Source organism: Tiliqua scincoides, chromosome 2 (genome assembly GCF_035046505.1).
Source record: "Tiliqua scincoides isolate rTilSci1 chromosome 2, rTilSci1.hap2, whole genome shotgun sequence".
Taxonomy (NCBI): Eukaryota; Metazoa; Chordata; class Lepidosauria; order Squamata; family Scincidae; genus Tiliqua; species Tiliqua scincoides.
In genome coordinates, this window is record NC_089822.1 from 210992828 (window position 1) to 211018655 (window position 25828).

The window sequence follows — 25828 nt, forward strand, 5'->3', positions numbered from 1 at the left end:
TAGTCTAACATAAGCTATGGGTAAAACTATCCATTCTGCCCTCAAGGAGAGAAGTAAGCTAGCTTGGGGAACCCAGTGCCCTCTCAGCCCCCCAACAAGGGGCTGCTGCTGATGCAACTCTGCTGATGAGCTGCCCCAGTTGTCCTTTTCTTTCTTCCTATTGAGCCTTTCTTCCTATTGAGTCTACGAGTGCAGTAGTATAACAGCGGTGACTTACTGCCAGCAGGAGAACATGAAGAACGTAAAGATGACCAGCTAAGAAGCAAGTTCAGGCAATGCTCTCCCACTTTTGGGGCAGTGTGTTTCTCTTCCCCCCAGCTCTTCTTTTGGGAAAGGAAGAAATACATCCTTCAGTCGAGGGTATATCACCTGAATTTAGAGTGTGGAAAAAAGCTCTCCACACACACAGGGCTATGCACTGCTTTTTTTGTACTAACTTCAGGTCTCTCTAGAACAGGGGTGTCCAAAGTTTTTGGCAGGAGGGCCACATCATCTCTCTGACACTGTTTCAGGGGCCGGGGGAAAAAAGAATTAATTTACATTTAAAACTTGAACATATTTACATAAGTATACATAAATGAATATATTAAAGATGAACTTATATGAATGAATGAAGGTCTTGCAATAGCTCAAGGCCTATAAAAGGCCTTGCACAAAGCAAGGCTGGCCTTTCCTTTGCTGCTGCTGCTGTATCACAGATGTGAAACAGCAAGCAGTGGAGGGAGCCCTCATCCCATAGCTCATGCAAGAGGTCCAACAGTCACTCTCATGCTAAGAGCAGTTGTGTTGGGCCAGCAAACCTCTGGAGGGCCAGAGGTTCACTTGAAACTGGGGGCTCCCAGCAGGATGGACTGGGAGTCCCCGAGGGCTGCAAGTGGCCCCCGGGCCGGCGTTTGGGTACCCCTGCTCTAGAAGAAGAAGATTACAACACAAATCTCGTTACAGCACAGAGACAGCTGCAGAGGTGCTCTGCACAACTCGCCGCAGGGCTCTCCAATGCTTAGAACAGGGGTGTCAATCTGGCCCTTGGCCTCTCCCAGCATCACCATCAGCTGCTTTCAGCTGCTAAGCTGGCTGAGGTGTCACTGCTGAAAGGGCAGCCTACATGATAATTGGACTCTCCCATAGTTTGCAATTATGATCAAGATTTGTGTATTTTTCTCTTCTATTTGCAGCTAATGAGTTCCTAGGTAAGAAAAAAGTGCTTTGTTTCATCATGACCTGCTTAAAGACATCGCTTTCTGCTTAATGACATAACTTCTGGCCCTCAGCAGGCATCATGAATGCTATACGGCTCTCTGTATGAAATTAGTTTGACACCCCTGGCTTAGAACGTTAAAGAAAAAGCAGGCACAAAGCACGTCAAGGAAGTGCTTTGAGCCCACTTCTTTTCAGTGTTCTATGCATGAGGGAATCCTATGGAGGTTTGCGTGGGGCTCCCTGCACCTCCTGTAAGCCACCGTGTCCTGCAGCCACCTGTAAGTAAAAACATTCCCTTTTTAGTAAAAACCCCTGTTAGTGACACGATCCTGGGGATCGCATTATCATTGTTGCCCCTCCCCCGACCTTAAGGGATCAGGGGACCCTTTACATGAACTGGTGAATCACAACCCACCATTTTGGGAACCACTGACCTAGAGTCCTCTTCCAGTTTTCTGACCTTCAAGATCCCATACCCCTCCCCTGTGTTAAAAAATTCTGATGAGGACAGCGAGTCATCTGAGTGGAAAATCTGAGGAAGAATGGTTTCCTAAATTTATACAAAATTGTGGAGATACTCTAGTTACAATCTCTAATAGCACAATTTTATACATGTTTGCTCAGACACAAGTCCCAGTATGTTCAGTGGGGCTTACTGTCAGATAAGTGTGTAAAGAATTGCAGCCTAAAGTTCCTAAATCTACAGGCCACCCCTATAGCTCCCCCTACTATATCTTTTCCTGCCTCCTACAATGATATTACTACAATGATTTGTCACAGAAAGCGAAAAAAGCACTCTAAAACTAAATAGCTTCATTGCTTCTGTTTCAAATTTTATTTGCCTTCATAACACATGCAAGATTTGTGTGTTCACAAGGTGGATGTTCCATTTGCTGCTATTCCCTCTAAAGCTGTGCTCACTTTGGATACTAATCACCAATAAATTAGCACGACAAGAGAGTAGAGATCACCCTATACAAGGGCTTTGATGTTTCTTTCTACCTATACAGGTAATGATGAATAGATAAAGAGTGCAAATATGCCTTTAAAAATTCAAGCAGCAGCCTGCAATTAAGCTTGGGGCCAGCTAGCAGATGAGACCAATAAGATACTTACTTGGGTTACCTATAAAAAGGGAAGTTACTCAGAACATGGAGCAGAGGATATGAAATTCTTTGTAACCCCCTGAAGATGCTTTCCACAGTTGAATGTGAAACGTTGAGACTAGATCAGCCATTTTCAACCACTGTGCTGTGGCACACTGGTGTGCCACGAGTGGTCCACAGGTGTGCCACAGGAATTTGAGGGAAGGTCAGTAGGGCCAATGGGGGATGTGAGCCCCCACTGGTAGCATGGTGTGCCTTGTCAATTGTCAAAAACCTGATGGGTGTGTCTTGACAATTTTAATGCCTGGTCAATGTGCCCTGTGATGAAAAAGGTTGAAAATCATTGGACTAGATCCTACAATGTGTTTTAATTCATGGCCTGAAGACTCAAACAACATTTTTAATTATGTTTTAGAGTCTTTCATGGTTCTCTGAAGCTCTTCTATGGCATTAGTGTTGGTAAAAGACTCCTACACATGTACATATTAGTGAAATTTTGGGAGAACTGAACCCTTGATAAAGTGGTCAGAGAAGCTGAAAAAGTACAGTTCTGCTCAGTCTCTCTGGCCAACGTCTCTCTAGATGTTTTTTGAGTGGAAGCCAGAACTCCAGCCTCCAATGCTGTAGCTAAAAGAGGTCTCTGGCTCCAAAATTGGGGTGTTGTTGCCAAATTCATAGCGAGATAGTGTTCCTTTTTCTGAGAAGAGGCTCTTAGCTGATCTTTTCCTTGGAAGCAGTTGTTTGCCAGGTTATCTTAGCAGAGATCAAGGATAAGGAGAAAGCCTTACCTGTACAGCCAAGAAAGAAGAACATAACAAACTTGTCTTTTTTCTCTCCAAGTAAAATTCCTCCCTTCCCCCACCCCCGGCCTACACACACCACAAAGTTCCAAGTACAGATCTGGACCATCCTGCAGTTGTGGCCCCCAAAAACTGTATCTACATGTCTATCACTTTCCGTTCCAGGAGTCCGATATGAGAGGTATTCAGTTTTGCAGAAATTTGAAAAAGAAATTAAAAAAAAAACCGTAAGTGACCAAAGGGTGTCAGAGATTCTTGGCACTGGAAGTAATCCTTATCCCAAGAGACAACTTTTGAGCAATCTTACAAAAGTAAGATTCATCTTTGCCTCTCTCTGAGACCCTGTCAGTTTCTCTTATTTATTACTACAGGATTCAGCTGCAGGCAACAACAGGTTCAATATTGGATGTTTGGCACTCAGGGTCTTCATTGAAGCCCTAGTAGTCCTGCTAGTATTTCTTGAAATGAGGGGAACTCATATTTTTCCTGCCTGGATGATCAGCTACTCATGTAATTATTTTGAGACAAGTGTCTTCAGGACTTAAAGTGACCATATCAAAACATCACAGACCTTCTTAGTCTCTTCTTCATCTCACTGTAGTATTTAATACTTTTCTGGAGAGAGCATGAGTATGACTAGCAAGAGTAAGATTTCTATGAAAATATTCACTGGGTTTACTGTGGGGGAATTCCACATTCTTCTGTACTCAGGATAGAGAGTGATTTACAATACTTACCCAAGTATATTCCCCTCCTCACAGAGTGATCTAGTCCAGCACACTTTAAGGCTATGTTCCATAATCAAACAATTTCCACCAATATTTAGTGGCAAGTCCCTCAAATTCTTCTCCCCATCCCTATTTCTCTTGAGATTTTTTACACTCCTAACGTACATAGTTCCTCTAATCCCTCTCATTTAGCCATCATTTCCATCTCTCATCCAAATCCAATTCATTACACTGCACAGCAGAGTGGCTAAATCCTCCATCTTCTTTCAGTTTAAACTGCAGTTGAGAGCAATTCCCCACCCTCTGGAAGGCAACAGTACAGATTCCACACAAACTCCACTGTGTGAGTTTCCACACAGTTTCACAATTTTTAAAATTGCACTAATATAGAAATACATAGTAAAATTTCTAACAGGATATAGAATCCCAGTGTCAGTTAATCAGAAAGAGTTGATCAGAAACTTTTTTAAAAGAAAAAGACTCTCAGTGGAAGCAACAAAGATTGTTGCAATTGATGACACTGCAAAGTTTTCTATAAACAGATTCTAAGGAAAGGACTCTGGTTGTGCCACATCGTGCAGGGCAGTGCTGAAGTAATAAAACCTCATTTAGAACACATGGACTTTGGGAAGAGACAAGGTATACTGAAATCACTCATATCAGATGTGAAAAGTTGGAGACCTCATCAGGCCCCTTAGAGCAGTCTAACAAGAGGCAGTGTTACAGAGAAAGTGGTAAGGGCATCAGACCAGGAAGATTTACGGATCTTGGGTTAATCACTATCTCTCAGCCTACCCTACCTCATAGGATTCTTGTGAAGATAAAACAGAGGGAGAAACCTTGTCTTTAGCTTTCTTGCACAATGGACGGGAAAGAAATGCAACATCATGATGAATGCCACATCACATCATTGATCCTTCCCTATCGCCAGCCAATTATCCACCCACCTGTACCACATCATCAGTCTCTCGCTCTCTTTGTCATCTAACTCTTTCAGTTTACAAACATACTGCTCCCTTAGACTTAAAAAGCTATCCATCAACCCATCTTCCATCTCCAGCTACTGTCCAGTCTTCCTTGTACTCTTTGTCTCCAAACTTCTAGAATGAGCTGCCTGGTCCCTCTGCCTGATCTTTCTTCCTACTTTGCTCTTGACTCCCTTCAATCTGACTTCTGCCCCCTGCACTTCACTGAAACTGCCCACTGAAACTGCCCTCAGATACTGTCAGTGATCTTCTGATAGCCAAAAGAAAAGAATTTTATTCCACTCTCTAATACTTGATCTCTTCTGCTTCTGATATAGCTCACCACTCTGTGTGCCTTGCCTCCATCTACAGGACCTCCTTAGATCTCTGTGGCTCAGTCTTCCTCTGTCCAATTGTTCTTTAAGATGTTCCTCACAGGGAAAATTCTTCCTTTTCATAACTTGTGCTTGCTGAAACTCTTCTTAGACTCTTGCTATTCTCTCTCTACACACAGTTGCTGGGTCACATCGCAGGATTTTCAGTACTGCCTCTACCAATGTAACATAGAATATTATATTTACATTCACTCCACAACATTTACAGTCTCCAACAGCCTGATACATCTTGGATGTTTCATCACTGTTTCAAGTTCAATATGTCCAAGACAGAATTTACAGTCTGCCTTCCCAAGCCCCTACACTCTTTTTACTCTCTTCATATCTGATTGTGTCACTATTCTCTCTGTGGCACAGAAACAAAGCTTTGGCTTTATCTTTGACTTCTCATGCTTTCATAATCCCCATTCAGCCTGTTGCCAAACAGCTGATTGGCGCTATCAGAGCACTAATAAGGCTCCAAAGGAAGCGCTAGGTCCAGGCCCGTAGCCAGGATTCTAGAGGTGGTGGGGCAACCATTTTTTCAGGGGGGGGGGGCAATTATGTCAGGTATCTATACTGGGGTGCAAAATGAAGGATAAGTATGGAGAAACATCAAAGACCCATAACTAACCCAAACTTCATTAGGAGGAAATATTTTGGGTTTTTGTTTTTTTAAAAAAAAGATGCATTCATTATCTGTAAAGCAATCTAACAATGATCTGCATAGAATAAGTGCATCTCTGTATGCAATGTAAAATCTATTTGTCTATATAGAAATAGCATGCAACTTGTCCTTTCATTTTGGACACCAGTGCAATACACAGACTTGCAACACTGCAAAAGTAAAACATCACTATGATACAGGTAGTATTTACTTGTACTGAAAGTCTTTCATTTGCTGATGATAAAAGTAAATTTACTTTACCTAAAAGCAAGAGGAAAGATATTGAAGTAAAATATAGCAATGCCACGGAACATTAGTTTTTTACATTATTCATTACTTTTAAAAAGCAAGGTACAGAAAATTTGAAACTACCTGGTAGAGCTGAATTCTCCTATCTTTCTGAGAATTTAATCTTCTTAGAACCTATTCCACACTTAAATTCTTGGTTCTCTTTAGCTCAAAAGCTAGGTATACTAACTTAGCCATTCTTGAGTGAGACATTGATAGTTTTTGAGGTCTGTTAATTCGCATAAGCACTGAGAAGGTCGATTCATAAACTGCTGTGCTACATGCAAAAGTTCTTACTGCTGCTAACATACTCTAAGTGTTTGTATATTTCACTGAAGAAATTTCGCTTTTCAATTTTGTTCTTCTCAAGGAAATCTTTTACTACTTTCATTTCTTCTTTACTTAGAATGGTAATACTGAAATTTTTTAGATAATTAAGCCTACCATTTTCATCATAAGAACATAAGAACAGCCCCACTGGATCAGGCCATAGGCCCATCTAGTCCAGCTTCCTCTATCTCACAGATGCCCACCAAATGCCCCAGGGAGTACACAAGGTAACAAAAGACCTCATCCTGGTGCCTCCCTTGCATCTGGCATTCTAACATAGCCCATTTCTAAAATCAGGAGGTTGCACATACACATCATGGCTTGTAACTCGCAATGGATTTTTCCTCCAGAAACTTGTCCAGTCCCCTTTTAAAGGTGTCCAAGCCAGATGCCATCACCACATCCTGTGGCAAGGAGTTCCACAGACTGACCACACGCTGAGTAAAGAAATATTTTCTTTTGTCTGTCCTAACTCTCCCAACACTCAATTTTAGTGGATGTCCCCTGGTTCTGGTGTTATGTGAGAGTGTAAAGAGCATCTCTCTATCCACTCTGTCCATCCCCTGCATCATTTTGTATGTCTCAATCATGTCCCCCATCAGGCGCCTCTTTTCTAGGCTGAAGAGGCCCAAACGCCATAGCCTTTCCTCATAAGGAAGGTGCCCCAGCCCAGTAATCATCTTAGTCGCTCTCTTTCGCTGTGGCCTTTTCCATTTCCATTTTCCATTTCCACTATGTCTTTTTTGAGATGCGGTGACCAGAACTGGTCACAATACTCCAGGTGTGGCCTTACCATCGATTTGTTCAACGGCATTATAATATTAGCCGTTTTGTTCTCAATACCTTTCCTAATGATCCCAAGCATAGAATTGGCCTTCTTTACTGCCGCCACACATTGGGTCGACACTTTCATCGACCTGTCCACCACCCCCCCAAGATCTCTTTCCTGATCTGTCACAGACAGCCCAGAACCCATTAGCTTATATGGGAAGTTTTGATTTTTTGCCCTAATGTGCATGACTTTACACTTACTGACATTGAAGCGCATCTGCCATTTTGCTGCCCATTCTACCAGTCTGGAGAGATCCTTATGGAGCTCCTCACAATCACTTCTGGTCTTCACCACTCTGAAAACTTTGGTGTCGTCTGCAAACTTAGCCATCTCACTGCTCAACCCTGTCTCCAGGTCATTTATGAAGAGGTTGAAGAGCACTGGTCCCAGGACAGATCCTTGGGACACACCGCTTTTCACTTCTCTCCGTTGTGAAAACTACCCATTGACACCCACTCTCTGTTTCCTGGTCTTCAACCAGTTCTCAATTCATGAGAGGACCTGTCCTCTAATTCCCTGACTGTGGAGTTTTTTCAGTAGCCTTTGGTGAGGGACCATGTTGAACGCCTTCTGAAAGTCCAGATATATAATGTCTATGGGTTCTCCCACATCCACATGCCTGTTGACCTTTTCAAAGAATTCTATAAGGTTCGTGAGGCAAGACCTACCCTTATAGAAGCCATGCTGATTCTCCCTCAGCAAGGCCTGTTCGTCTATGTGAGGGATAAGTTGCATATTTTAGTCAAGAGATCAGCAACTTCATTCTTCAATTCCTTAATAACTCTTGGGTGGATGCCATCAGAGCCCGTTGACTTATTGATCTTTAATTTATCAATGAGTTCTGAAACATCTTCTCTTTTAACCTCTATCTGACTTAATTCCTCGGTCAGGAGGGGCCGTTTGGGCAGCGGTATCTGCCGGAGGTCTTATGCCGTGAAGACAGTTGCAAAGAACTCATTTAATTTCTCTGCCATCTCTAAGTCTCCTTTTATCTCACCTTTCCCTCCCTCACCATCCAGAGGGCCAACCGCTTCTCTGGCTTTTAATATTCCCCTTAATGTTGCTAGCCATTTGTTCCTCATAGTCTCTCTTGGCCTCCCGTATCACCTTCTTACATTTCTTTTGCCACAGTTTACTTTCCTTGTTATTCTCCTCATTAGGGCAAGACTTCCATTTACGGAAGGAAGCTACCTTGCCCTTTACGGCCTCTCTAACTTGGCTGGTTAGCCATGCGGGCACCCTCCTGGATTTAGTGGAGCCCTTCTTTCTTTGTGGTATACACCTCTGCTGGGCCTCTATTACTGTTGTTTTAAGCAGCCTCCATGCACTCTGGAGAGATTGGACTCTTTTTGCCTTCCCTTTCAACCTCCTTCTAACCAGCCTCCTCATTTGAGGGAAACTTGCCCGGCGGAAGTCAAGGGTTTTTGTGAGAGATTTGCCCGGTATTCTTCCCCCGACATGCATGTTGAAACGGATCGCAGCATGATCACTGTTCCCCAATGGCTCTGTAACATTGATATCTCTAACCAGGTCCTGAGTACCACAGAATATTAAATCCAGAGTCACCTGTCCTCTGGTGGGCTCCATGACTAGCTGCTCTAAGGCACAGTCATTTAGCATGTCAAGGAATCTGGTCTCCTTTTCGCAACCAGAACACAAATTGACCCAGTCAATATGAGGATAATTGAAGTCCCCCATGATTACAACCCTGTCCCTCCTTGTCACCTCCCTGATCTGTTTCCTCATTTCAAGGTCCCCTTCCGATTTCTGGTCTGGAGGAAGACAGTACGCCCCCAGTATTACATTGCTCCTCAGGCATGGTAATTTAACCCACAGAGATTCTACGGTGGAGTCGGACTCACCTTCAATCTCTACTTTGCTGGATTCTAACCCTTCCTTAATATAAACGGCCACCCCACCTCCAACACGCCCCTCCCTGTCCCTCCTGTAGAGTTTATAGCCCGGGACTGCAGTATCCCACTGATTCTCTGCATTCCACCAGGTTTCCGTTATGCCAACTATGTTAATGTTTTCCCTTGTCACCAGACAGTCCAGTTCTCCCATCTTTGCTCGGAGACTTCGGGCATTTGCATAAAAGCATTTGTACATGGAATGCTCCAGGATGGGCTGCTTATTCGCTCCTTTGTCTCTGCATCCTCTCATTGTGCCAAACCGTCTATCACATCCCATCACGCTACCATTCCCAATTTCTTCTCCTACTCTGCCTTTGTCTTGTTGTTCTCTAACCTCCCCATCCTCGTCCCATAGGGATGAGGAGTCCCGAACCGGATGCCCCTCGGCTCCTGTCAGCCTTCCCCCAGGGATCAGTTTAAAAGCTGCTCTGCCACCTTTTTAATGTTATGTGCCAGCAGTCTGGTTCCATTCTGGTTCAAGTGAAGCCCGTCCCTCTTGTACAGGCCCTGCTTGTCCCAAAACGTTCCCCAGTGCCTAACTAATCTAAACCCCTCCTCCCTACACCACCGTCTCATCCACACATCGAGACCCCTGATCACCGCCTGCCTAGCTGACCCCGCGCGTGGAACAGGTAGCACTTCAGAGAACGCTACCTTTGAGGTCCTGGCTTTCAGCTTCCTACCTAATAGCCTAAATTTGGCCTCTAGGACCTCCCAGCTACACTTGCCCACGTCGTTGGTGCCAACATGCACCACAACTGCTACCTCCTCCCCAGCACTGTCTACCCACCTGTCTAGACGAGAAGTGATGTCCGCAACCTTTGCACCAGGCAGGCAAGTCACCATGTGGTCCTCACATCCGTCGCAAACCCCCCTCTTTATGTTTCTAATAATCGAATCGCCCACTACAAGAAGCCCCTGACCCTCCTCCCGCCAAGGAGTATCCTGAGTGCATTCAGTTACAGGCCCATCCCCTGGAAAAGGGGTCCCCCCTAGGGGATTGTTTCCCTCCTCTCCAGGATGACGTCCTCCAGCCCCGAGACTTCCCACCCGGCAGCTGAGGAGCTGCACTCCTAAGGTTCTAAACAACAGAAATGATCCATTCCAACATCTCAGATGCCAGAGCCATGCTGTTCTTCCCCCCCCAAAGAGAAAGGCCCTACCAGACCAAAACAGCAGAAATGGCCCATCCAAAATCTCCTGCCTGCTCACCCCCAAATGATGCCAGAGTCATTTAGCAGCAGCCTCCAGGGTCCTGCAAAGTGCCTGCACAGCCACTCAGCTCCCAGGAAGGTGACTAAAGGCTGGCTCGGGGGGGGGCAACCCCCCCTGGCCCCCACTAGCTATGTCCCTGGGTAGACCGCAAAAGGCAGGAGCAACTGCAGGCCACTCCTTCCTGGAAGACGACCAAGTGCCTCTGAGCAGCCTTCCCCTCCCTGCCACCAAATGTCATACAGCAGTTCCACCAATGGAACATGGGCTGCACACGTATTCCTTTCACCCAGTGCATCAGGCATGTCAGTCGCACCTGCCAGCAGCAGTGCACTGCAGCTGCCTTGTGAGTCCTCCTCAGCAGAGCCCAGTGCACCATAAATAAAAATAGGTGAATTTGGGGTTATTTCATGCCTAGAAGGGGATTTTGTGTTTTGTTGCATTAAACACTCCGTTTTGTGATAAGGTATTCCGCCTTTACCACTTTCATCTGCCCCTACTTATCTGGTAATAATAGAATCTAAGACTAATTGCTGCATTTTCAGTAGGATATTGCCAGGTTTTTTTATATATGCTCCACTCTACACTCTTTTTCTGTGACAAGTGTCATAAACTAACCATCACAGATACAATTTTTAACTAAAAACACAATAGCCACAGTCAACATGAAATTAAGCACGTTTACAACCACTGAAATTAATGTGTTTATGTGCACGTCCATATGGTTTGGGTTGTGACAATGAGGCAGTTTCACACATTCCAACAACAAATCACAAGTGGTGACAAGTGGTACCAAGTAGTATCCATGCTTCTGTGTACCAGCTCTATGATTCAAGAACTATATAATGATTGAAGAACTTAGGAAAATGCAATTTTTAAGTTGTAAGAAGCTGAATGATTATCTACTTTCCCTGGACTTTCAGTAAGAAAATAAATCGAATGAACACAAGAATTGGCACAGACAATAAAACAAACAGTTTGATGGATGCCGCTAAAAATAATCTTCAGCAACCCTCAATGTGAAGGAAATTCCTACCACACCTCAAACCAAAAATTAGAGAAAGACTGCTAAGCCACATAATTTCACAAGGGAAAAGTACATCCTTATTTGAATAAATCATTCTGTCAGTCAAGGAACACAACCTTAAAGTTCTCCACAGGCTTTTGCACTAAGTCATACTTCATCAAGTGCTTCAACTCATTGAGGAGGGTCATCACTTCTTATACTATGTTGCTATGAACTTTAAGGCAATCACCATCTGACTCTTTAGAGTGTGGCACACTGGATTGGTTGGAAGCTACCAAACAATTTATCAGGTAGGAAATGATCTGTTTCAAATTCTTTTATTTGATCAGTGGTCATGTACTTTTATAGAACTTTTACTAACCCTGATTATATATATACTTAGGGTATATTATAAAATATTTACAACCTGCTTTTCAAAAAAGTTCACTAAGTGGTTTAAATAGCAAAATAAATGTTTATGTGGTTCACCGTCCACAGGAACTTACAGTCTTAAAAAAAAAAAAAGGCATACACCAAGAAACGGCTACTAGAAAAGATGCTAAACTGGGTAAATAGGGTCAGGTGCTTCCCTGTGATAAAGGTAAGAGAATCATCATTTAAAAGGTTCCTCATAGCCCTGTTAGGATTCTATGGAGCTCTCTTATGTTCATAGTTGTTAACTTAAAAAAAAAAATGCATTGTCTACCTTAAAAAATTTATACAAGACTGCATGGTATTTTATGATCAATTTACAATGTGATCCTATGCTTGCTTACAGAGCAGCAGCAACAGCAGCAAGAAGGTTCTCCGTTAGGCTCTCAGTTTATTTTCTGCTTTGCAAAGGAATAGACAGTCATTTTCCATGCTGTGGGCAATGATGCTATGAATTTTGCTGTGTCATGATTCTAACTAGTAGTGTAGTACCCATAAAGTAGTGCTACTGTATAACTGCTGTAAGTGCTACTGTATACTGTATAACAGTGGTACCCATAAACTGTACTATACCACTAAAGTTGCAAAAATGAAGTACTCAAAAAGGGCTTTTAGAAAGACAAAGGTGTGGTGCAGGGGGTTGACATAGATGGCCCTTTCACTTGATCCTAATAGCTATCAGAGCAGCCCCATTCCATTACTGCTGGCACTGCTAGAACCACATAGTAGCCTGATGAGTTGGAAAAAGCAAGTCAAGCTGAATTAGAGGATTTTGCTCCACTTCCCTAGCAGAAGATTCTGTGTTCGTTGCAGAGATACAAGCCAACATTATCACATCTTAAATGAAATAGAATCAATCTATTAATATGGAATTTAGGAATCAGCAATTTTATCTAATGGTACAATAGTATTCTTTACATCTATCAATGTCATAACAACTGTTTCAATTTTTTAAAAACACATTTATTAAAGTGTATGTCATTTTTAAAAAATGAGCTCAAGTTCAAACCCAGTGGGTAGCTAATGAAAAAAATATACTAACTGGAAAACTATGTCGAATTACACACAGCTAATCAAATCCAAATAAGGAAAACATGAGGCTTGTACAAATCGTTTGACATGAGGAGGGCGTGGATGAAAACTTGCTGCAGAAACAATTCCTGGGAATAAAGAAGCAGTATCTTTTTCCTCCTCCTTTCAGTAAGCTACATACAAAAGTAAGCATTTTACCTTATTTTCTAAATTTTTAGGAAGTGGAGAGTAAAGTGTAGTGGAGAAGTCAGAGTAACTAGGAAGAAAAAGAAAAATTGCCTGCAAGAAAAGGTTCCTCATTAGCAGCAGAACAGAAAATTTTGATGAGATGCAGGAAAGGAAGGCAGAGAGCATCATGTATCTTGAAATAGGTTTTGAAAGTTTTCTTTACTATTGCCTTCACCAAAAAATGGCAAGAGCAGAACTTATGCCAATAATAGTAAAGTCTGAGTCCATCCCCCCATAGATCCCTTTTATTGGAAGTACAAAAACTCTCTCAGTGATCTCAATAATTGAATTAGAGAAACATTTTAAAATTTTATACCACCTTTGCATATTTTTCTTGTTTGCCATTTTATTATTTAACCAAGCAAAGAGGACATTTACTTTGAAGACGGTAAAAAAAGAAATATTACATGCAGTCTCATGTGTCTCTAGATTGCTCTAGTGTCTCTAGATTGCTTTTCTATCTGCTTTCTCACTTCAATTTAGGATCTTATCCTTAAACTTCGGGAGGGAAATACAAGTCTTGGACCCACTCTAGACAGGCAGACTTAGCTGCCTAAATTGGTGGCAGACAGGGCCAATCTCAGTAAGAGGTTTGGCTACCCAAACCATCCAATCACCTAGCTGTTTGGGAACGAAGTTTTCAAAACAAAAGAAAATGGCTATGGCAGGAGGATGTTCCAGCAGCTTTTAGCATAGTGAGGCAGCAAAGGAGTCTCAAGCAGATTCAAACAATCCAAAAATAAGGCGGGAAAAGTAGGAAAAACAGGATTCATAACAGGTGCTAGTTACATCATGAAAGTAACATAAAAAGTAACTACTACTTCAAAGATAGTATGGGTAAAACTTTCAATCTCATCTCAGATAATACAGACTAATCTGCAAAGAGGCATACCGACTCAAGCTTTGCATAGGCAACAGGATTTTTAAAAAGAAGTCTACTAAAAACTTTTAAAACGAAGTCAAACTAAGAGAATAAGAGATTTCAATCTCAACAGGGTCCAGTTATGTTAATCCTTAGACAAAACAACTTCTTTTACAGAACTGATACTCTCTTGCCAATGGCAGAAATACCTAGTATTTCCTGTTCCATAGTTTTATTACTGGTCACATATTTTCATTTTTTTTGTTTTGTTTTCACAGGACACCAGGATTTGAACATGGGAATCCTAAACCAGCTATTAACTATTCCTCTTCTCTTTGGAGCCATAGTGTTTTGTCAGTACGAAAACCATGACTTTGAGGATGAATACGATAATGAACTGGATAACGAATATCCATCTGTTTTTCATTTTATTCCTAGTGTAGAATACACCATTCCTCACCCTACTACACCTGCTGTGTGTGCTAAAGAATGCTTTTGTTCACCTGCTTTTCCATTATCAATGAACTGTGACCATCGTAAGCTCCAGATAATACCAAGCATCCCTGCTCACATCCAACAGATTTATCTACAGCATAATGATATTGAAGCTGTGCATGTTGAATCATTTGTTAATGCTAGTGCCTTGAAAGAAATTAACCTCAGCCACAACAAAATTAAGTCTCATATGATTGATCCCGGTGTCTTTAAGAAACTTTCAAACCTAGTGCAACTCCACTTAGAACATAATCTGTTAGAAGAAATTTCATTAACTCTACCCAAAGGCTTAGAACGACTGATCTTGGGTTTCAATAAAATTGTCAGATTGCCCAGCAAAGCCTTGGAAGGTTTAGTAAACCTAACTATGCTTGACCTCTGCCACAACTATCTTGATGATTCTCAGCTCAAAGGAATACACTTTTCAGATATGAAAAGCCTCATGCAAATCAACCTCTGCAGCAACAGATTACAATCCATGCCTCCTGACCTACCACGTTCACTTATGTATCTATCTCTTGAAAACAACTCAATTTCTTTCATTCCAGATAATTATTTCCAGAAGCTTCCAAACATTGTTGCTCTAAGAATGTCACATAACAATCTGCATAAAGTTCCTTATAATGCCTTTAACCTTTCTAATCTCGTGGAACTCAATCTTGGGCACAATAACCTGAAGCAAGCATTCTATATTCCAAGAAGTCTGCAGCATTTATACATAGAAGACAACGCTATAGAAGGTTGGTTGAATGAATTAATGCATGTTCATTATTTCTTGAATATTCTTACTTGCTTTCAAAATCACTAGAAAGTTTATATTGTAAAACTCCAATAATTTAGCAATTAATTGTCAAGAACTCCCGATAGTCCCACATCAATATTGTTCGGGAGCACTCCTGGCTCAGGAGTAGATTCCTGACCCCACTGGCCCCTACACAAGCACAGTTGTACCTCAGAAATGGCACTGCCAAGAAAAGCTATGGAAAAGCCTGAGGGACAACCCAAGCAGATTGTCAGTAATGTAAGTAATATTGCTATAGCTACAGGGATGCTTGATCCAGGGATCATCTAGGACAGGATCTCACTTCCTAACAGTTCCATATAATTCAGTACCACCGATGTCCTAAAGGTGCTGGTCTATTGGAGTTTTATCATTTTCAGTTCTTGAAATTATTAGTTATACTGGAGGGCTGGGGAGGGCAAGAAGTGTGTGGTATCTTTTCTCTCTTTCTACAATTCCTCCCCAGTAAGCTAGGGCAAAGCACAATTAGCAAGTTAGAGCAAAGCAACCTTAAACACAACAGAAGCAGAAGGAGAAATGGGAAACAGTGTCAAATTCCCCATTCTCTATCAGGCTGATATCTGACTGAAAGTGGATGCTGCATCTGATAGAAAGAAAACAAATACTAAACTAGAAAGCTGGTTAAAAAAGAAAATATGAAAGAATTAAAGAGTGTATATTAACTAGCTAGAACCACAGACTCAGAAGCTGGTTCATGAAGAGGTTTGCTCCAAAACTTGTGATCACCTTAGGTTAAGGACATCCATGCTATATTTCTTGAACTAAACACCTGCAAGCTATGCTCTGCCCTGAAACAACATTTGGGGAATGTGGTTGAGTGAAACTAGAGTAGAAACAAGATAAAATAGAAAGAATATTAGTGGAGAAGCTTGGTGAGTTTGCTAGTTATCAATGGGTTATCAAGCTCAATCAAACTATGTACATAGCTTGGGAGTTCTCCTGTGCCCAGTTCTAATATTTGACAAAACTGATACCTTTTATTAGCTTAATTCAGTGTTATTCAAACTGTGAGGCGCGGCTCATTAGCGCGGAACCAGGAACTCAAAGGGGAGGTGTGGGATGTCCTCTCGCAGTGCTACAGTCACACCCCTGGGCAGAATACGAGCCCGTATTCCGCCCATCTCTGCGTCTCCGTCAGCTCTCCCTCTCCCTCAGCTGCGAGAGTGGCTGCTGCTGTCCTGCCCTCTTCTCCCTCCACTCTGAGGTTGCCACCTTCTGTGTTCGCTGCATATTGTTTGCAAAGCTCTTCAATCCCCATCTGGCAAGTACCAAGCATGCTCATTTTGCAGTCCTTGTCCTTGCTGACTGTCAGAAACTCTCCTTGATCCTTGTCTGGTTGGTTCCTAGTTCCCAGCCTGGGATCACTTCTCATCAAAGTGAAATCTCTCTTTTCAACCCCCTCCCTCTTCCACTCCCCCCTTCCAATCTCCAAACCTTCCTGCTTTCCTCCCCCTCCCCTTAAAGTTGTTTGCAAAGGGGGAGGGGAGAGACAAGCACACACTTTACTTGGCCAGGAGCAGGAAAAGGGTACTGTTTTTAAAGTGATTTATTAATCTTGTTGTTTGACTGAAGAGGAAAGGCTGTATTTTTAAAGTGATGAATCTTGCTATTTGAAGGGAATACCATGGATGAAGTGACTGCCAGCCCAATCCTATCCACACTTTCCTGGGAGTAAGCCCCATTGACTCTAATGGGACTTACTTCTTAGTAGACATGCATAGGCTTGAGCTGTGCATCTCCTAGTATAGGAGACAAATCAGCTTCCTAACCAAACCCTTATCAGTTCTGATATATTTTCATGGTCTATTTTGTTTTCCCCACCAGCTGCTGGAAAAATTTAATTTCATTAAATTAATAAAGGGTTCAATCCTATCCAAGAAGAATGGGACAAATGACTAGTTGGATTGGGGTCCACAGGGGTGTGTGTGTGTGTGTGTGTGTGTGTGTGTGTGTGTGTGTGTGTGTGTGTGTAATGTTGGTCAGACTGGTTGTTCACAAAGTTCATTTGATAAAACAATTCTATTGGTATGCTTACAAAGTTTTAAAAAATGAGTCTTGGACCAGACAAAATCTACCTACTCCAGCATCCTGTCTCCAACAGTGATCAGCTGCTGATCATTTATAAAGCATGTATATTGCTGTGTATTAATAATATATTTTTAAGATCTGCATTTAATTAACGATATGATTAATATAATTAATATCAATATAATTAATATATTTAATATTTATTATATTATAATAAATATAATATAATATAATATTTAATAGAGTTAATGTTTCTGGCCACTTCCTGTTTAATGATGTCACTTCCAGCCCTCAGAAACATGATGGGGAGTCATGGCCAACAGCCACAGGGGTCAAGGGAGCCACTGGCCAGAAAAGTTTGAGTACCACTGGCTTAATCCAATAGACTAGCAGTACTTGCAAGTACTTGCTCCTAAGAACCTAAATCAAGTTCATCCATACATTTGTACCTTCCAGAATCTGCTACTACACTGAGCTCTAAATGAGGCTGCCCTTAAATAGTTCAGAAAACTAAAACTGAGTTGTCTCTCTTGACAGGCAAACAGGAGAAAGTCCATAGTCAGCCAGTATTGCAAGCACTGTACTGGTTGCCAGACAAGTCCCCTTGCATTAAGATCACCAGGAAAATTAGTGATAAGACCCAAGGCTCTGGAACAGCTTCCCAGAGAAAAATCATCACTCCACTTCTTTGTTGAAGGAAATGCAAATCCCATCTATTTTGTTTGCTTAGGTCACAGTAAATGTGTTACTAATGTCTTATGTTACAGAGATAAAGAGCTGACTGAGATATAGGAGGGAGATATAGATGGGAGGCCTCCCATCTTGCAGTGGTCCCTTAAAGCAGCTGGGCAGTGTGCCCATGCACAAAAGAGGTAGTGGGACAGGTGAAAGAGCCGTAGAAATTCTCCATGTGCAGGCATATCATCAGAGTAAATTTGGCACATTTTAAAATGTGGTTATTGTTTCTTTTAATTGTTACTGAACTTGATTGTTTATGGTAGTTTCCTACATTTGTCACTTTGTGTGAAGAAGTAATATAATTCTATTTACTAAAAAAAATACACAGTGTGAAAACATGAAGAGGCTAAATGAGAAATAGCACTTCACTTTCCTTGTAATTTGTATGGTTGGTTCTGCGTGCACACTTACAGTAAGATAAAATTGCAAGTAAAGTAAAAAAATTCAACAGGGAAACTATGAATCCATCAGTTTCTCAGCATCCATTTATAAAACACAATTTCTTTCCTCAAGGTCTTGGTGCATAGATCAACCTATGAACCCTATATGGTATGGTACTAGGAACGGAGATTATAAATATACCATGGTTCGCGAAAACTATAGTTTCAAATAATGTCTAAATTGAGTCATTATGGAGATATGAAAAACTTGAGAGTAAGGGATGAACTGTGTGTTGTGGCCCTATATGGAATCTCTTGCAGTTGATTACTGTTAGCCCTTCCCTTAACCATGACTTGGCATTCTAGCTGAATTAAGTCATAATTTATCTCTCATGAATGGCAGCATCCATGTAAGACCTATGACAGCTGCTACTCACCTGTCATAAATCTGAGTCTCCATCCTCTCAAATTGTGCAATCTTACACACTGCCTTCATCTTCCATTCTTTTGCACTTTTTTCTTTAAGTCATGGTCACCATAACTCCTTTCATCCAAAAGCTTTCATGGGGCAGAGGGAGAACAGTCAACACAGGAATTTGCCTTCTACTGAGTCAGATCATCACGTTCAGCTCAGTTATGTCTATACAGACAAACAGAAGCTCTCCAGAGTTTCAGAGGAGGGTCTTTCCCACCCCTGCCTGGAGAGAAACCTTTTGCATACAAAGCATGTGCTCTACCATTGAGCTACATGTCCTAGTAGCTCCTCCTCCTCAAAAACCCTCACCAGTAGTGTTCAATGAATCTTTAGAAAATAATCCCATTTATTTGTACAAGCTTCATGGGTCATAGGCAGCGGCGTAGCTAATGATCGCGAAGCCCAGTGCTGAGCTCAAAATGATGCCCTGGAAATGATGTCACACCTAGACTTGTGAAAAATGGGGGAAAATCCAACTCCTCCCTCTAGTAGCTTGCCAGCACTTGCTCTGTCGCCTCCCCCCAGGCTCACCCCCATATTAACACCTTATTGGTTCCCCTGCTGCATCATAACAACACATACTTGGCTTTTAGAGCAATCAGTCTTATTGGTCAGTTTTGAGTTAGGAAAATCCAGTTTTGTTACATAATGCAGTTGTGTTTTTATTTTCTGGTTCTTGGTCTATAACTTTTGAAAGAACAGAGATATATTGAAACAGGTAGTTTCACTGCATTCTGCATTAAATTCCACACTGAATGGCATATAACATGATGGTATTATTCAAAAATACCAAAGTTTTCACAATTTTGGTCACTAGTGTCAAGCTCAGGTTGTTGCCCCCCCTAAAGTTTGTTGCCCAGTGCAATTACTATCCCCTGCACCTCCTTAGCTACTCCACTGGTCCAAAGTAAAAAGTCAAACAACTTGAAACTAAGATCCTATAATATTTAAAAATCCACAGCATTAGACATCATGAAGCTAAATTTTTCAAGTGTTTCTGAACAAGATTTAGTAGTGAAGAGAATTTGTCATTAGCTATATAAAACAAATGAAAAATTCAGCTTCCTTTTCAAGTAAATCAGCAAAGACAAATGTCTTCATCAGTGGGATTCTTAGGTACCATGAATGCTTCCATAATGTCAAATTGGTGTTTTAGAAACTTTCTTGAATTAACATTTCCCATTTATTAATTTAATTTTGGTTGTTGTTTTTACAGTTTTAAATGTTACTCTAATGTGTCCTTCTATGGATCCACGGAACTTCAACCACTTGACCTATATCCGTGTGGACCATAATAAGCTCACAGCTCCGATAAGCACATATGCCTTCTTTTGTTTTCCTCACATACGCAGCATTTATTATGGTGAACAAAAACTTACTGCCAACCAAAGAACACAGCTGAGAACACCAGTATTCCGAAGATATCTAACACCAGAAGAGTATGATGAAGAAGATGATGACCATGAAGAGCAAGAGCCAGGAGGAAGGGATGATGACTACTTTGATCCTTACTTATATTAAATGATGAGAGGATGCAGAAGTAGAATATAAGTATAACTGTAGATAACTTCCATTTAAAAAGCAATAATTTGGGAAATGTGACGTATTGGTCAGATGGGATCAACATATTTTGTGGCATTAAACCAGTAAATGGTTTGTGAAATTTCTAGATATTGACACAAGTTTGGTCCTGAGATATATAAACAATGGTAAGATTCTCAGTTAAGAAAACATGCTATTTCAAGCTAGGTATACAAGTTCTTTAATACAAGTTTAAAATGCAGTCAAAATCCCATTGAGACCCATGACAAAACTGTCACTGATTTTAAAGGATTAGGACTGGACTTTAAGAAAAATGTTGGTAATTCACTGTTACCATGTGTTGACTATTTTATTATATATACATATGTACACACACATGTATTATATATACATGTATATGCAGCTATGACAACTAACTCTAATTTAAAATCCATGATTGCATTAACATTTGTCAGAATTCATATTTTGCCACCCCATAAATATTACGCTGTTCAGGTATCTGCTCACTAGAAGAATAAACTTTATTATCTAGTTGAAAAGACAGCAAGGAGAGAAATTAGTTTACCCACTAAAGAGTTTTCTACGGCTGAGTTTGAACATTGGTTATCAGTATAAGTGTAATATGTATTTAAGAGATGTTATCCTTATTAAATTGTGCATATGGATTAAAATGATATGTAATCTGCACTTTAGCAATAATCACACAATCCAACAGGTTTTATGTTTTGACTACAATATAAGAAAACAAACGAACATAACTGGCTTGCATTCAGGAGCTCAGTGGTAAATTCTGAAGTGCAGAAGCTCTTCATGAAAACTCACAGACTGGTGGTTCCCAAATTTTAATCCCAAACTGGTGGGTCTAATCTCCAAACTGAAGAACTAATTTTTGTTTGTTCTCTTAACTATAAAAATAATCAGATGCTTTGTTTTGATATTCTAAATATTTAAGGCTATTACCCTATACAAGCGGTTCTCACCCTTTTTAGCCTGGGACCCACTTTTGAGAATGACAATCTGTCTGGGGCCCACCGGAAGTGATGTCAGCAACCTGGAAGTGATGTCAAAGCCAGAAATGACATCATCAAACAGGAAGTGACCTCACTGGTGTGAGAGCTGGAAGTGATGTCATCAAGCAGGAAGTTCTTGCCTAGAAACTCAAACTGTAAATGACAAGAGACAGTATTCCAGCTCAGAAGCTTCTTCCACTTCTCCCTGCCCTCACTACCTTTGCTATCAAGCAAAAAAACAACAACTACTACATCTGGAACAAAGTATTTGTGTATTTTTTACTACTGTTTTTATTTACAAAATCTTAAACTACTTTGTGAAACTAACAAACATTTTAGTGGCTATTGATACTGTGCTCAGCACTAGCCAGAAACAAGCGCACCCTACTCATGCACCTCAATACAAGAAGTAGCTTGAGCTTTTGTAAATAAAGGAAATAAAAACAGCCGTATCCCCCTCAGAAGGAAGATAAGCAGGGACCCTTCCCCTCATCTCCCCCAAGCCTAAGCATGTCTACTCAGAATTGACTCCCATTATTGGCAATGGGGCTTACTCCCAGGTAAGAGTAGACAGAATTGCAGCCTAAGAGGGAAGTAAGAAGAGGGGAAGGGTGCACATCTGAGAAGCAGCTGGGGGAGCAGCACTCCTCCCTGGGTGCTTCCCTGCCCCCCACATGCCAGGCTTGCCCTCCCTCCTCCCCCCCTCCTGGCTGCTCTCTTGGCAGCCAGGCAACCAGGGATCCTCCCTCACCCCAGCAAAGATATAAAGAGAGGAAGTGCTGGCCAGGGCAGGAAAGGATCGTGGCTTCCAGGCAATTTCAGAGAGGGAGAGACGTTGTGATGCAGAGAATGGCAGTGGGGTGGTAGCTGCAGCGATGCTGCTTTCAAGGCAGGCTCACAAAAGGGGAGATTGCGGGGGTCTGCCTCTACTCACCCAAGCCCTGTGTTCAGGTCTCCACTTACACTCTCCAGCCCAGTCCAGCTGCAGGGGGGGGGGAGCTGCTCTGCCTTGCAACCCCAAGGCAGCCCATCCCATCAAGGCAGCCAAGCTGACAAAGGTTGGTGGGGAGAAACCTGGCTGGCTCATCCACGTCTCTCCTGGTCCTTCTTTGCCTGCAGTCCAAGCCTGCACTCCACGATTGGCCCCCCCCCCCCGAGGGAAGCCTGCAAGTGCAGAGGCAGGTCCAGCTGGAAGGCAGCAGTACGCTTTCTGGGGAAAAGCAGCACGCTGCATTCTTTGCACATGTGCAAGGCGCTCTTAGTTATGTCTCAATGCCAGGAAGCTTAAAACGGCGATGCCCAGGCTTGGCCTACTTCCAAAATGGCACTGCCCAGGTCTTTTGCCATCTTCCAAGATGGCTGCTGTCAGCTTCTTGCGCCCCATCAGAAATTGGATCACGACCCAGTAAGTGGGTCCCAACCCACAGTTTGAGAACCACTGCCCTATACACTCTAGAAGACAGGCTAAACTTTATGAACAATCACCAGGTTGCAGCAAAGTATGAAACTATTGGGTTCTATGTGCTCACTGAGAGTGGCTTCTCATGTAAAATGATACATAGTGAATAGGAAGCACATGTGCCTCCTTGCTCTTCCACATCACCATCTCCAAAATAAAAAAAAAATAGCCCCCTGCCTAGAGTTGCACAAGATGTCCCTGTATCTGAACTTTTTCTAGGCAAGGAGATCCAATAATGTTGACTGAGATAAAGATGTAGTGGGACAGGAAGCAAAGCAAAAAGAAATTGTTCTTAAAAATTTCCTCTATATCATCACCCCACCTAGAAGCTACGCAAAGTCTTTCAGAACTGTAGCCACAGATGTATATTCTTGAATAATTACAGTCAAAATGACATGTGAATGTGGGCTGATAAATACAAGTTAACAGATCAGCAACACTTGTGTGGTGGGGGAACCAATGAGATTTCTGAAGAATCAACATAAGATGTTTAGTAGTAGAAATAAAAACAATTTTTTTTTTAATTCAAATGATACCCAGATAATCAGAGCTCAAACTCCAACCTGACTTTTCAGTTTAATAGATTTTATTTCAGCCTTCCTTCAGGGAAAGAATATATGGTCCCCCATCACTACCCTAAGAGCAACATAGCCAGTTAATCCACTCTATTTCTGGAAATTCCAGTTTTTGTAGTAGTAGCTTTTAAATAAGAACTGCTAGAATTTCTAGCCATCATGGGTACACAGAGAACCTTTTATAGGTGGAAGTAATGAAAATACATCCGCAGGTAATAAAAGTATCAATTATACAGACATTTAACTTTTCAAACTGTCTCCGACGTTTCAGTTCAGAAGCTTCATTGTCATCTCAATTCAATCTATCCAAGACAGATAATCTTTCTTATCTTTCCCAGCAAGTAGGGATGTAAAATTCTTTTGACACCACAAAATAATATCCTGGACTGCCACAGCAAATATTATGCAAAGGTCAACTTGGAAGACTGTCAGCATCTCAGCTTATCAGAGACAGAGTAAGCAAAAGAGAGCCCAAGGGCAGATTTCTGCCTTGCATTTCAGAGACCATTCCTTGGGTAAGATCAACAGATGTACCTTCCCACCTCCAGCTCTAAACAATTTCAAATGGTTTCTAGGTAGAAATAAAGCTTTCCGCCTCCACTTTTCAAGGGAAAAGAGGTGTGTAACGGTTTAAGCAAGGAGGGGAGCAGGCTAGGAAATGTTATCCAGGGGGACTTGGGGTTGGAAAACTGGGGATTTGGCAGTAATGAGAGGGAAAATACTGGGGGAAGGAGGGAAAGAAGTGGAAGAAATTTTCTTCAAAATACTCTCTGAGAAAAGTGGAACATATTCATTGTCCCAAGAGATATTCCGTGTTGTTGTTTTTAAAAGGGCAGCTGCCAGGACAACCAACACCACTGCCATCACTGCAATTCTTTCAGCCCATTTCACATACCCCAGCAGATCACCAGAATGTTTAATTCACTCCACCATTTCCTCCACCCCATTTCACAGATTCCGGCACTCACTCATCCCAGTAGCTCTTTAGTCCTGAAGCTTAGGGCCTGACTGGACATTTTCAAAATGGAGGTGCCCAGGTTTGCCATCTTCCAAGACGGTGCCACCCAGCTTGCTTGCCATCTTCCAAGATGGCAGCCACCAGCCTATTGGGACCTATGAGAAAGTGGGTCACAACCCACCAAGTGGATTGTGACCCATAATTTGAGAAATAGTGTTAGCCCAGTGTTTCTCAGCTGTGGGCCGGGACCCACAAGGTGGGTCACAAGCCAAATGCAGGTGGGTCCCCATTTATTTCAATATTTTATTTTCAATATATCAGACTTGATGATATGTGATTGCATGGTATGTGATTGCATTTGGGGAAATGTTACTGATCTCTACCTTTAACAGGCTACTCTGACTATCATTGTTAAAAGGATATACAACGGGGCTTACTCCTGGGTAAGTATGGGTAGATTTGCAGCCTAGGATTGCTAAAAAATTTCTTGCTTGACTGAGTAACTTTCAGTCATGACATCATTGTCAGTGGGTCCTGACAGATGCTCATTCTAAAAAGTATGAGAACCACTGTGTTAGATGATGCAATGACAAACCAAAATATTCTCATGCAATAATATTCAAACATAAATTACAAAGATAGGCTACTGAATAAGCCACAACTATGTAGCTTATGAGTATTTATTTGTTAGTCTTTTTGAGGGGCTGTTCAGTATGGAAAGAAAGTGCTTGAGGGGGGCATAATTGAGAAAGATAAAATTATACATGGGATGAACAGAGTGGATAGAGAGAAGTTCTTTTCCCTCTCTCACAACACCAAAAACTGGGAATTAAAACTGAATAGCAGAAAAGAAAATACAGTATTTCCTTACTCAGCAAGTATCAACCTGTGGGGCAACTTGCCACAGGATGTGGTGATGACACTTGGTCTAGATGCCTTTAAAAGGAGATTGGACAGATCTAATGGAGGAAAAGTTGATCACAGGTGACGATGTGCAACCTCCAATGTTTTAGAGATAGCTTATCTCTGATGGGAGCAGCAGGATATGGGTGTCTTCTTGAATGCTATCTGAGGCATCTGGTGGGCCATTGTGCGATTCAGAAAGCTGACTAGATGGGCCCTTGACCTCATGCAGCAGGGGTCTTCTTAAGTTTCCAGTAAATATATATAGGTCTGCAATAGGAGACACTTAAATTGTATAGCTCATGTGCATTAATTCTTCTCTTTAAGACAGTTACTCTCAATCAGCATTGAGAAATAGAACAAAACCGTTATGTTCAAGATATTTCAAAGGAACAGTCATAAAGCATTAGAACATAAGAACATAAGAACAGCCCCACTGGATCTGGCCATAGGCCCATCTAGTCCAGCTTCCTGTATCTCACAGCGGC

At 41.8% G+C, this 25828-nt stretch overlaps 2 protein-coding genes across 2 annotated transcripts in view; one reads left to right on the forward strand and one right to left on the reverse strand.

The window, feature by feature from the left end:
• The window catches only part of CENPP (centromere protein P), a 207088-nt gene that overhangs the window by 151406 nt on the left and 29854 nt on the right, over positions 1 to 25828 (reverse strand). The window lies entirely within an intron of this gene.
• OMD (osteomodulin) lies at positions 14271 to 21046 on the forward strand. Its single transcript, XM_066617616.1, has 2 exons — positions 14271 to 15210; positions 20110 to 21046. The coding sequence occupies exons 1-2, from the start codon at positions 14271 to 14273 to the stop codon at positions 20412 to 20414; spliced, it is 1245 nt and encodes a 414-aa protein (XP_066473713.1). The 3' UTR covers positions 20415 to 21046.

Coding starts and splice junctions, on each gene's coding strand:
- OMD (XM_066617616.1), top strand. CDS start 14,271: ATGGGAATCCTAAACCAGCTATTAACTATTCCTCTTCTCTTTGGAGCC. Junction 15,211..20,109: donor AGAAGACAACGCTATAGAAG/GTTGGTTGAATG, acceptor TTGTTTTTACAG/TTTTAAATGTTACTCTAATG.